The sequence below is a fragment of the Monopterus albus genome, unplaced genomic scaffold (assembly GCF_001952655.1).
Source record: "Monopterus albus unplaced genomic scaffold, M_albus_1.0 scaffold31.1, whole genome shotgun sequence".
NCBI classification, from domain to species: Eukaryota; Metazoa; Chordata; class Actinopteri; order Synbranchiformes; family Synbranchidae; genus Monopterus; species Monopterus albus.
Window position 1 is genome coordinate 135,030 of NW_018127911.1, and position 12,367 is coordinate 147,396.

At 39.1% G+C, this 12,367-nt stretch overlaps 2 protein-coding genes across 2 annotated transcripts in view; both read left to right on the forward strand.

Annotated features, from left to right (window-relative positions):
* Window positions 1-4,023, forward strand: part of slc5a5 (solute carrier family 5 member 5) — a 31,502-nt gene extending 27,479 nt beyond the window's left edge. Inside the window, exons 8-16 of the mRNA XM_020596852.1 lie at window positions 1,065-1,194; window positions 1,494-1,582; window positions 1,778-1,890; window positions 2,147-2,217; window positions 2,344-2,430; window positions 2,610-2,812; window positions 3,163-3,260; window positions 3,569-3,654; window positions 4,000-4,023. Of these exons, the coding sequence (XP_020452508.1) occupies window positions 1,065-1,194; window positions 1,494-1,582; window positions 1,778-1,890; window positions 2,147-2,217; window positions 2,344-2,430; window positions 2,610-2,812; window positions 3,163-3,260; window positions 3,569-3,654; window positions 4,000-4,023 (901 nt within the window). The remainder of the gene's footprint in view (window positions 1-1,064; window positions 1,195-1,493; window positions 1,583-1,777; window positions 1,891-2,146; window positions 2,218-2,343; window positions 2,431-2,609; window positions 2,813-3,162; window positions 3,261-3,568; window positions 3,655-3,999) is intronic.
* A 5,172-nt stretch (window positions 4,024-9,195) lies between these two features.
* Window positions 9,196-12,367, forward strand: part of cluap1 (clusterin associated protein 1) — a 5,297-nt gene continuing 2,125 nt past the window's right edge. The window contains 9 exon segments of the mRNA XM_020596902.1: window positions 9,196-9,292; window positions 9,384-9,471; window positions 9,866-9,931; window positions 10,028-10,139; window positions 10,539-10,623; window positions 10,727-10,906; window positions 11,436-11,531; window positions 12,081-12,164; window positions 12,273-12,367. Coding sequence (XP_020452558.1) covers window positions 9,910-9,931; window positions 10,028-10,139; window positions 10,539-10,623; window positions 10,727-10,906; window positions 11,436-11,531; window positions 12,081-12,164; window positions 12,273-12,367 — 674 coding nt within the window. The 5' untranslated portion in view covers window positions 9,196-9,292; window positions 9,384-9,471; window positions 9,866-9,909.

The window sequence follows — 12,367 nt, forward strand, 5'->3', positions numbered from 1 at the left end:
CAGTGGTGTTGGGGTTTAAGCTATTCCACTTTTTTGGAAATACATAACTCACGAACTCTGACAACTCCAACACTACCCACGAATTGTGTGGAGATTCCCTGGGCTTTATAACTATCAATACATCGCGGCAAAATTCGAACAACTTCCCGAACCGCTACGCATAAAACTTTAACTGACTTCCTTTACATTGAGTTGACAGATTGTAGAGGAACCTCACTGTAGCTTCTGTGAAGTCACCTATAGGTTTCAAAACACTTTCAGGCTTGGTGTATGGCTTATCGCAAGTGCAGCCAGCTGTGTAGCACAGCACCAAACAAACTACTTGATCAGCTCTGATATCTTTCCAATGAAGCCATACATAATGAAAATCACTGAGAAGACTTTCAGAGCTGAAATTACACCAAAATAGTGAGTTGTGCTGTACCAACTACAACCCAAACATGTTTTCTAATTGGGGGGCTCCTCAACAGATGATACTGTAGGTTGGACTTCAAATAGCACTTTTCCCATTTGTTTGTCACTAGAAACCACACAGAACCTCCAGCTCAACCAATTACAATTGCAACTGATAAGGCACTGCATTTCATCTTCCTCATTTAAAAGGTGTTTTATCTTTGGCTTCCTGCTTGTTGGGGCACTTTACAGGGCACTGTTACATTTTCTTCCACTGAGGAGTCACCTGAGAAGACAGATCATTCCACTGTCACGCATAAAGGCATTCTAAGGCACTTCCTGATTTAGTTATGACTAAAGCAACCTTTACAAAACTTTGTGTGAACACATTAGAGGGCATTTTTATCATGCCTGTTTTATTGTGGAGGCATTTTATGATGTTTTTCTGTTAGCACGAATCAGCTCATTTTAATCCTGGTGGGCACAGGTCAGCCTCCTTTTCCATCTGTACAAGGGAGTAATCATTCTGACTCAGGCTCAACGAGATCTGCTTCTGCCTAAGGCCAATTGGGGTCGAGCTCCACCTACGACAGAGCTGGCTCACTGAGACACATGACTGGCTAAAATGTTGCACCGAGGGTCACCATGATCATGTTTGCTTTTGATTGCAGGGCACTGTTTGTGAACCAAATCGGTTTGTGCCTCATTGTGAGCAGTGCAGTAACCTGTGGCATTGTCATGTTCGCTTACTACGTCAGCTGTGATCCACTGATATCTGGGAGAATTTCTGCCCCTGATCTGGTACTCATGACACTTCATAAAAAACTGATATTGATCCACATATAGAACATGATACTGTGTATAGAGTTTAAGTGATAGTGAGGTTATGGTGTTTGACTGGACTATATACTGTAATGTGCTAAAGAAGGCAAACAAGATTTTAAAAAGTGACATTTCATTGGTTGGTAATGATAATGATGATGGTTAAGAACAAAAAATTTAATGAATATTCACATTTATTTCAATATTTCCTCAGTCAAATTTAGTTTCCTAACAGATATTTACTTTTTCACTTTTCCCATGTGTCTCATCTGATGAAGTACATGCCATACTTTGTGCTGGACATATTTAAAAAACACCCTGGGTTCCCAGGTTTTTTCCTCGCCTGTCTGTATAGCAGGACTCTGAGGTAGATGAATCTTGGTTTCTCAAATTTAAACTTGTGACAGGTTTGTCACTAACATTACAAGTAACTATTATCAGGTGCACTTAGTCAAAACTAATACAGACTAATACAATAGTTGTGGAATAAATCCTCCTTCATAAAGGTGATTAATGTTGAGTTTTTGCTGAAACAGTTTTCGACAAAATGTCTTTGTAACAGCACAACCTCCACAAGTATCAACACCATGGTTGCAGTAACGATGGCGGATCTGCTGCAACCTCATCTGACCCACATGACCCAGAGGAAGCTGATTCTTGTTTCCAAAGGACTGTGTAGGTTAAGTCTCACTGAAAATATCAGCTGCACGTGCTGTTTTATGTTTTCTTACAACTGCTTTTGTTTAACATCCAAGACATTCATGATTTAAGGCAGAAACCTGTGACTTGATTTACAGGGGCATCAAGTGTCACTTTCAGAGTACAAATCATATTTTACTACCTCTTTGTCACATTTCATAATATATAGACTCAGTGTTGTTCAATGATAAATAATAGACTCAACATTTATTTTATTTTATTTTTCTTAAAGCATTCCTATATGGTGTTGGCTGTGTCACCATAGCTGTCCTGTCCTCCTTCCTGGACTGGGGAGTTCTGCAGGTATGACACCTAAATATTACCAGATGACATGAATTCTGAAACTGACAGTCCACTGTAAAAACTAAATCACAGCATAGAATTGACTTTTGAAGGTCACAGTTTTGTGTTGTTGTCTGCTCTTCTCAGGCATCTTTCACTGTCATGGGTGTGGTCAGCGGTCCACTCCTGGGTGTATTCATTTTGGGCATGTTTGTACCAGCAACAAACCGGTTGGTGAGTGGCTGTTGATCCAGGTATTTATTAAAAATGTCTACAATTGTATGATACTTTGTGGAATGCCTGCATACTTTTGCTTCAGAAACACAACTTCTCCCATGAATAAGACTTCCAGACAAATCCATTCAGTAGTCTATCAATCAAATGATTATGTTTTTTCTTTATCTGTTTATCAGGGAGCATACTCAGGAATATTAGTGGGCTTCTGTGTCTCCATGTGGCTGGCTGTCGGTTCAACTCTTTACCCACCCAGTGGGAAGACCATGGGTGTCCTGCCCAGCTATGCAGACCAGTGTGAACCCAGCAACATCACTGTGAAGAGCAGCCCTAGCCTGGACCAGCACTCCATCTCCACCCTGCTTCACCCTGATGACCAGGGGTCAGTGAGTTCAACTAGGTTTAATGACTTGACTCTTGCCCAGCTCGCATTGTCAAGTGTAACTTTGTTTAGTTTTGCATGTTATATTTGAGTTGTCTGAGAAAAGTAATGTTATTTAAAAAAAATTGTGCTGAGATACAAAAAATGAAAGAAACTAGTGATGATACAGTAGAGTTGTGAACATCGTTGACATCTTAACACGAAAATAGAACTTAACTTCTTTGAAAAGAACACTTCAAGGAATTTTTTGAACTGATAGAATGACAGATGAACTTAAAAATATGAGTTCTAAAAATATGAAAACAATAAAAATGCGAGTTGTTGTTGTATCTTGTCTTCTCCAAAACCAGGGGCCTACATAACCTCTACGCCATGTCCTACCTCTATTTCGGTGCCATGGCGACTAGTTCAGTTGTACTAGTTGGGCTGATAGTGAGCTATGCAACAGGTAAGAGGATAAAGACACACTAATCAGTGACATGAGCTACTGTTGTGTTTGGTTGTAGTGAAAACTGCTGAATCACAATCAGGTTTTATTCAGTACTGCTGTTTAAATTTCAGCCAATAAACTACACTGAGTTAACACTGACCCAACACAGTTACTGTGCATTAAAAGTTGGATAAGCTCCATTTTTGTTTTGTCAGAGAAACATGATTAAACACATTTTGGACTCATTAGTGATGATGAAATTGTATTATGTTAACCTGAAAATGGGACAAATCTAAACCCAAACTGTTGTTTCTCTCTACACACAGGGCCAACAAAGAGGAATCATATTAAAGAGGGTTTGTTGTGGTGGGACCTCAGCAAAAAGCAAGTGGAGGTCCCATCAGTGCGCAGAGTAAGTACTACTGCAAGCTTAGCTACTACTGCAAAAGTGCCCGTTAGTTTATTTGTTATGATTCACCTAAAAATGTAGAAACTGTGGTAAAGAAGAACTGTACAGCAGTAGGAGCAGGAGTGGAGAATGTCACCAGACTGATGACATGGGATTCTCCAACACAGGGATTCTCCACACACATTTCTGTTTATTAGGTTATGTTTATTTTATTGTGCAAGAGGTTAAATAAATTGTATTACCTTGTGCTAGATGGCACCTGTCACCTCGTGGAAAATTGTTCTGCAGTCAGATGTCTCTGTGGAGTTAATACTGATTTCTACCAGGTGCTCTTGCTTTCTTTCACAGTCTAAGGTCATGAAGCTCAAGTAGTAAATGTACTTAGTTATTTTCCAAAACTACTGTGTTGTTGGTGTGGACTGTAATATAAAAAGGTGTTTCTGTGAAAAATGACCTGGGAGAACTGGGAGATCCTTTGTCAGGAGCCTTACATATATAAGCTTTAGCTGTACTTTAGTATTTTGTCAGCATTGTACAGTAGCTGAATAAACCTTTGTGAAGTTAGGCCTACATTGCACTACCTGCAGTAATTTTTACAGTGCCTTGCGAAAGTATTCGGCCCCCTTGAACTTTGCGACCTTTTGCCACATTTCAGGCTTCAAACATAAAGATATAAAACTGTAATTTTTTGTGAAGAATCAACAACAAGTGGGACACAATCATGAAGTGGAACGAAATTTATTGGATATTTCAAACTTTTTTAACAAATAAAAAACTGAATAATTGGGCGTGCAAAATTATTCAGCCCCTTTACTTTCAGTGCAGCAAACTCTCTCCAGAAGTTCAGTGAGGATCTCTGAATGATCCAATGTTGACCTAAATGACTAATGATGATAAATAGAATCCACCTGTGTGTAATCAAGTCTCCGTATAAATGCACCTGCACTGTGATAGTCTCAGAGGTCTGTTTAAAGCGCAGAGAGCATCATGAAGAACAAGGAACACACCAGGCAGGTCCGAGATACTGTTGTGGAGAAGTTTAAAGCCGGATTTGGATACAAAAAGATTTCCCAAGCTTTAAACATCCCAAGGAGCACTGTGCAAGTGATAATATTGAAATGGAAGGAGTATCAGACCACTGCAAATCTACCAAGACCTGGCCGTCCCTCTAAACTTTCAGCTCATACAAGGAGAAGACTGATCAGAGATGCAGCCAAGAGGCCCATGATCACTCTGGATGAACTGCAGAGATCTACAGCTGAGGTGGGAGACTCTGTCCATAGGACAACAATCAGTCGTATACTGCACAAATCTGGCCTTTATGGAAGAGTGGCAAGAAGAAAGCCATTTCTTAAAGATATCCATAAAAAGTGTTGTTTAAAGTTTGCCACAAGCCACCTGGGAGACACACCAAACATGTGGAAGAAGGTGCTCTGGTCAGATGAAACCAAAATCGAACTTTTTGGCAACAATGCAAAACGTTATGTTTGGCGTAAAAGCAACACAGCTCATCACCCTGAACACACCATCCCCACTGTCAAACATGGTGGTGGCAGCATCCTGGTTTGGGCCTGCTTTTCTTCAGCAGGGACAGGGAAGATGGTTAAACTTGATGGGAAGATGGATGGAGCCAAATACAGGACCATTCTGGAAGGAAACTTGATGGAGTCTGCAAAAGACCTGAGACTGGGGCGGAGATTTGTCTTCCAACAAGACAATGATCCAAAACATAAAGCCAAATCTACAATGGAATGGTTCACAAATAAACATATCCAGGTGTTAGAATGGCCAAGTCAAAGTCCAGACCTGAATCCAATCGAGAATCTGTGGAAAGAACTGAAAACTGCTGTTCACAAATGCTCTCCATCCAACCTCACTGAGCTCGAGCTGTTTTGCAAGGCGGAATGGGCAAAAATTTCAGTCTCTCGATGTGCAAAACTGATAGAGACATACCCCAAGTGACTTACAGCTGTAATCGCAGCAAAAGGTGGCGCTACAAAGTATTAACTTAAGGGGGCTGAATAATTTTGCACGCCCAATTTTTCAGTTTTTTATTTGTTAAAAAAGTTTGAAATATCCAATAAATTTTGTTCCACTTCATGATTGTGTCCCACTTGTTGTTGATTCTTCACAAAAAATTACAGTTTTATATCTTTATGTTTGAAGCCTGAAATGTGGCAAAAGGTTGCAAAGTTCAAGGGGGCCGAATACTTTCGCAAGGCACTGTATCTGCAACAATGCACACCTGCACTTTAACCACCAGATATGCAGCAGCAGGTGATCTGAGGTAAAGTGAGTCTGCTCTGTGTGTGTAGCATACATTAACAATTCAGTTCCTGTTATCTTGTTCTGCACTCTGTCCTTATGTTCATTATCAAAACTATTGGAAATTATTGAAAACCTCTACTTGTAGTGGCTGCAAAAAGAAATATTAAAGACATTTTCTATTGTGCTGTGATGGAAATTTTAACACAAGTCTGGAGAAATAAAGAGCGAACAACCAAGTTGCCTTTATGTATTTTATTTCTTGCAAGAAAGTTCAGTCAGTCATACAGAATGTCATGCAGTCTGCAGAGCGAGTGGCCCAGAACAAGAGTAACCGTATGGCTTTTGTATAACACCAGCCAGATATCACCCCCTTAGTTGGAACCAATCAGAGAAGTGTCTTGGATATGTGAGTATCTTTCAGATATGTGTCTGGGTACAGACAGTCAGGCTGTGTGTATGTATGAAGTATATGTGTGTGTAGGTGTGTTTAGGAACTGAATGTGTGTGTAGTGTCAAGGGGAGAAACGAACAATCTGTGAGCAAAGAGAACAGAGCTAAAGTACAAGTACATAGATAATATAAGTATTATTTTCCATTTACCCTTCACCTACCCAAACAGTTATACAGACACAGATGCAAGTGTCATCAGAAGCAGAAGTATATTGCATAAAAAGAACAAAGGCACATAATCCAATAATTTCCATCACAGTGCATGCATTGTATTTTGTGGATAAAAACATGTTTTCTTGAGCTTAGCTTTGTTTGCTAGAATGTATACAGTAATTCTCTAGCAAGCCACTTCATTCCACTTTCATTAAAGTGAGACTACACAGTAAACAGCTCAAGATAACTGATAAGTGTCAGTCCAAATACGTTATCACTGAACCAGTTTTGTCTCAGAGAAAAGCCGCAGACTGCAACTTCAAGGGTTAAATAACAAATGGCCTAAATTTAAAAGCATATTAATCAGAGACAAGCCCCTGTTCTGTAAATATATTGCCTATATGTAGAGGGGAATACATATACTGTATGGTTGTCAATATAAGTCAGTACAACATTTGACAAATACTTCTTGATCATTTCTGCCTCATTTACTTGCCATTGAGATTGATGTTGTTTAGTTTATTTCCTTCTACATGTGGTTTAAGTGTTACATTTATTTCTTAACAATATAACCAAAAATACAGTATAGTGAATTAAATTATGAATTGTGTTGCAAAAGGGTAAAGAGTAACAGGTTTTATTTTCACTGTGAATCTTCAGCTTGTTCGTGGGCTTATATTTTCATGAGTGAGCTACATTATCAAATTAGAATTTAATGTGGGCTTTCATTTAAATGGAAGAGATGATAAAAATTTCTCCAGAGTAGACTAGTATACTCTTTTCTTCATCAACAAACTGTAATAGTCATTCAATATCAAACTGTCTTGAAGAGACTCACCTTAACTGAGAGAATTCTACTTTTCTACATATAAATGTACTATTTCTTTCTTGACACTATGTTAGTAAAATAACACTTCTACTTGAGTATGACGGGAAGTGACACCTGCAGTAGATTGAATGTCATTTCAGAATACAAATGTGCACACATGGCTACCGCACGTCCATTTTGGCTGCCAAATACAGTACATATGTATATCCAATAAGTACAAAAGCACTTTATATGACATAATGGTAATTTATTGCAGTTTCTTATTCTTTCACTCATTATCACCACACAAAACTAAACATTACATTTCCAGACACTCCATATTGCAGAATAATTTGGCAGGCCTAATAGTAAGTCTGTCTTTAATGTTGTTGATTGTGCTTCCGTACAAATTATAGTCCTGAATCTCTCAACCACCTCCATATTGTTGCTGTCGCTGCTTCTCTGCAGCTGGGGACCTCACCACTCATCTGCGGCCCTGTTTGAGTCCTCGTCGGCTACAGCACAGTCCAGGCGCTGAACCCCGGGAAGAGCCAGGTCCCTTTCGTTAAGCTTCTCCAGAAATGAGGAAAGCAGACGTTTGTTTAAATGGTCCGTCAGGGTCCTTTCCTCTTCGACCCGCTCATATACGTGTCTCTCGGACTCCACTTCCTCAGTCTCGGTGTCCGCGCAGAGCTGCGAAGGGGCTGGTCGAGGGTTCAAGGACAGGCCGTTCGGCTGCTCGTCCTCCCCGCACTGTTGTTCCGTCCAGCTTCCGGCGTCAGCCCCGGTTTCCGTCTCCATTCGCGATATTAAAGTGGTTTGCAGCGCGGCATTCTCCAACTCTTTCAGGCGTTTACTGTAGAGGCCACAAGCAGGGGGCTCATTTCCATCGGGGTGGTTGTTGTTGTGAAGGGGAACGCCAGTTTGCTCCATCATTCTCTGCGTCAGGAGTGCGGCGGCCCATATAACCGACTTCTGGGGCAGAGACTGAGAGGTGTCGCCGCCCTGTGGTCGCCCGTAATATCGCACCATGCACCATTAAACAGTCGTTTGCCAAAGCTGAATGATATTCATATTCTTTACTCAATTAAAAGTAGCAAACACCAGTTTTCAAAATACTACCATCAGAATTCTGTATGCATACTGTTACTTTAGTGAAAGTACAAAACTATAAGCAGCATCATGTAGCCTGCTTCAAAGGCTTTGCAGTTAGTTGTCTGATATCAGTATATTGTATTTTATTATTATATGTTTGCATGTAAAATCTTCATCCATAGCTCTACAAAATATAATAAAACGTGCATTTCTCTCTTAAATATAGGCCACTAAAAGTGATTTTATGGAAATAAACAGGTAAATACCTCAAATTTATACTAAAGTAGAAAATAATAAACTTTAAGGTTACCCATTAAGACAGTCGATAATTTTTTAGAATTTCCCCATATTCAAAAGCTGTTAATACTTTCATACAGTAGGTAGCCTATTATCATGACCATTCACCTAAACCCGTAACATTAGTCTATAAGAATTTCAAAAAAAAAAAAAAACCCTTTGTACTCTTCAGTGTCCAATACAAACATAGCTTTGAGTATAGCTTTCAAATTACAAAGGACATTTACATTTTTCAAAGGAGGTGTTGGTAATGCTAAAATCATTCATTTCTGCAATTCACCATTTCTGCATAGGTGCATGTTTGTTCACTTTGGGATAGCGGATTTAAAAAAACAGCACATTCCAGATACCTACAATTCTGCCTACAGCAGTTATGAATATCACCAGAAACACTGTAAATTTTGTACACCCTTTGGATTGTCAGTGCGGACGGCCGCGATTATCACTAAATGGACCCTTGTCTTTTTGACCGTGTCGAGCTTCCCTAGCACAAAGTTGGTTTCTATGGAGACCATAGAGGCGAACATACAGCTAACTGCTAACTGGCTCAGATCTATCTAGCAACGCCAGGTAATAGGCCACTGTTAGACCTGTCAACACAGTATGCTATGTTTAATGACAAACTAATGAAGTGCTTCAGAAAAATTATCTCTTGCTACAGGTTTACCTGCGTTAACTACTGGCGACACCAAGCGTTAGCTTTTTGCTCATTTCCAGCTAGCTTCAGGCTACAGCAGGGCTATGTAACGGTAATGGCAAATCTTTAGTTAACGTTCAATTCACGTTACCTTCACACACTCGATTTCTGGTCAAACCTAAGATATCCCAATTACTGAGAAGTCACTAATAATGCTATTAACGTTCTTTTTTTTAGCTTCTGCCATACTAAAATGGTGATGGAAGTTAAACCTTAGCCCGATGTGATGGATGGGCAATATTTAATGTAGCTAGTTATCGCTAACATTATAGTTTAGCTAGGTTAACTGTATTCATAAAGCCCAACATCATCAAATTTGTCTCAGAGGACTTTACAGTGTGGTCAGTTTGGTTATCTTAGACATGCTCTTCAAATCAGTTGATGTGCGCATTCAGTTGCTGTTGCAAGTGAATTACGTTAAATCTCTCTTTCTTTATCTATCACAGGAGGAATTAGTGCACGTGTTGCTGTACAGTGCTCTCAGGTCAAAATGTCCTTCAGAGACTTAAGAAGTAAGTGATGATCCAATTCCGTTTCCTGCTGTATGAAATAAACATTGTATTGCTTAACTTAAAGTTGGTGATTTAATGATGCATCTCCTATGGCAGATTTCACAGAAATGATGAGGGCCTTGGGATATCCTAGATTAATTTCTATGGAGAACTTCAGAACACCAAACTTCACTTTAGTGGCAGAAATCCTAATATGGCTTGTAAAGAGGTATGCACGAGCGTCACATATTCCACATTCTTCAGTTTTAAAATATAAAACATATATCCAAAAGTCTTTGGCAGTTTCATTTGGATGGAATTTTTAAATCACCTACTGATACATCAAGAATTAAACTCTGAACAATCTTTGTTCGTCTTCTGCACACCCTTTTTGTATAAAATAAATTAAAATTTGGTCTTTGTAATATGTAGAAGTTCCCAGGCAGGGGAAACAGTCACTTTTTGGTTCAGAGTAGTCAATTCATTTACTCTCTTTGTAAACAAACCTCAACATGTTATCTGCTTTTGCTCAATGCTTTGTTTTCTGCCTGTTCTCTGGACTGGATAGTGGAGTCTTCTGTGTTCTACTTTGCTCTTTGCGTTTTGCTTCTTTCCCCATTATATGTAGATATGAGCCTCACATGGACATTCCCACTGATGTAGATACAGAGTCAGACAGAATATTCTTCATCAAGGCTATGGCTGAGTTCATGGTGACGTATATATATATTATGATGATATGCACTATACAGTTTATTTGTGGTTGTTGAAGGCCTGATATTTGTCTGTTTAAATCACTGCCTCATCTTGTTGCAGGCAACAAAGGCTCACATCAAGCTGAACACCAAGCGTCTCTACCAGGCTGATGGCTATGCAGTGAAAGAGATGCTAAAGATTACCTCAATGCTGTACAGTGCTATGAAGACCAAGCAGATAGGCCTGGGAGATCGAGTTGAGGAGAACAACAACAAGTTCAAGTTTGACCTTGGCTCACGGGTGAGCTATTATGCTATTATGTCTATGTTACCATATTCTACATTCACACTGCAGGTCTTAATGCTCAGATTGGATTTTTTGACGTCTGTCGCATTTCAATGACATAAAAATTGCATGAAATGCGACATGGCCATTGAGACTGAAGTTGCATTGCAAAACATCGGATATGTATCCGATTTAGGACCACATATGAAAGTGGCCTGGGCCTGATTTGAAAAATTCGGATTTGTGCTGTTCACACTGTCATAAGGAAATCGGATATGGGTCACATTTGGGCAAAAAGATTGGATTTGGAGTCTGACTCACAGCCATGTCAAGATTACAATGTTTGATTAATCATCAGATAATTTAATGTCTTGGTCCTTTTACCTCTGTATAGTTTCAAAACTTTGATGTATGATTAGCCATTCAAAGCTTTCCTCTTTGCTATGTTTTTTCTTTTATTTTTAAATTTACCTCATATGTTAGATTTTAGACAAAAGGGAAATCTGTGTGATGCTGATTAAGCCTCCTCTTGTCTTCACTTTAGATTTCAGATCTTAAAGTAGCTCGGCAGCTGGCATCTGAGGTCACATCGAAAGGTGCATCTCTGTATGATTTACTGGGAAAAGAGGTGGACCTAAGGGTGAGGGAAAACACAGTCACACATACTGGTTTCCATTTCCCTTCTTCCTGAGTCCTTAATACAATGGATACATTTTTGGGAAAGATGACTCTAGAAATCAATTTTCACAGAGTTTCTTTTCACACTTTAGACACAGATGGGATATAATGCTTTACTGTTTAGAGGGCAGATTTTATACAATGAGGTAAAAGATTTTTAAGAATGACTTTATAAAACCTAGTAATATTTTGGCAATTATGTTCAAACATTTTAAATTTACTAATGTTGAAGAAAATCTCTCCTCTTTATTTTTGGTATTTTCTTTACAAAACTGCATTTAATCTGACATAAAACTGCCATTTTCAGTCAAGTAACTTTTTAACCCTAAACTATTGTGTTGTGAGGCTGGTAACATAATGTAGCTTTGTCTTGCTGCATTGAACCAAACCTTCTGCTCTCTGATGAAAATAGTTATACAAATGCAGTCCAGTCCATTTGAAAACACATCAGTGACAGTGATTCAGTTAGTTAGGGTTTACCCTGCTGTCTTTGTTTTCAATATCCGTACAGGAAATGAGAACTGCAGCCATTGCCAGACCTCTGGAGATTAATGAGACTGAAAAGGCACTGAGAGTTGCCGTCAAGGAGGTTTTGGTAGGTGCTTATTCTGACTGTTCTTGTTATTAAAATTCACACAGAACTTGTGTTTAAACTATAAAATTACACCGAATCTGCTCCCATGTTTTTATATTCATTATAAAGGAAAGTGTGGAGAAGACCAAAGACATGCTGAATAATGTTGTTTCTGATGAGACCAGTCTGGATGCCAAGATAGAAAAGAAGAAGCAGGAGCTGGA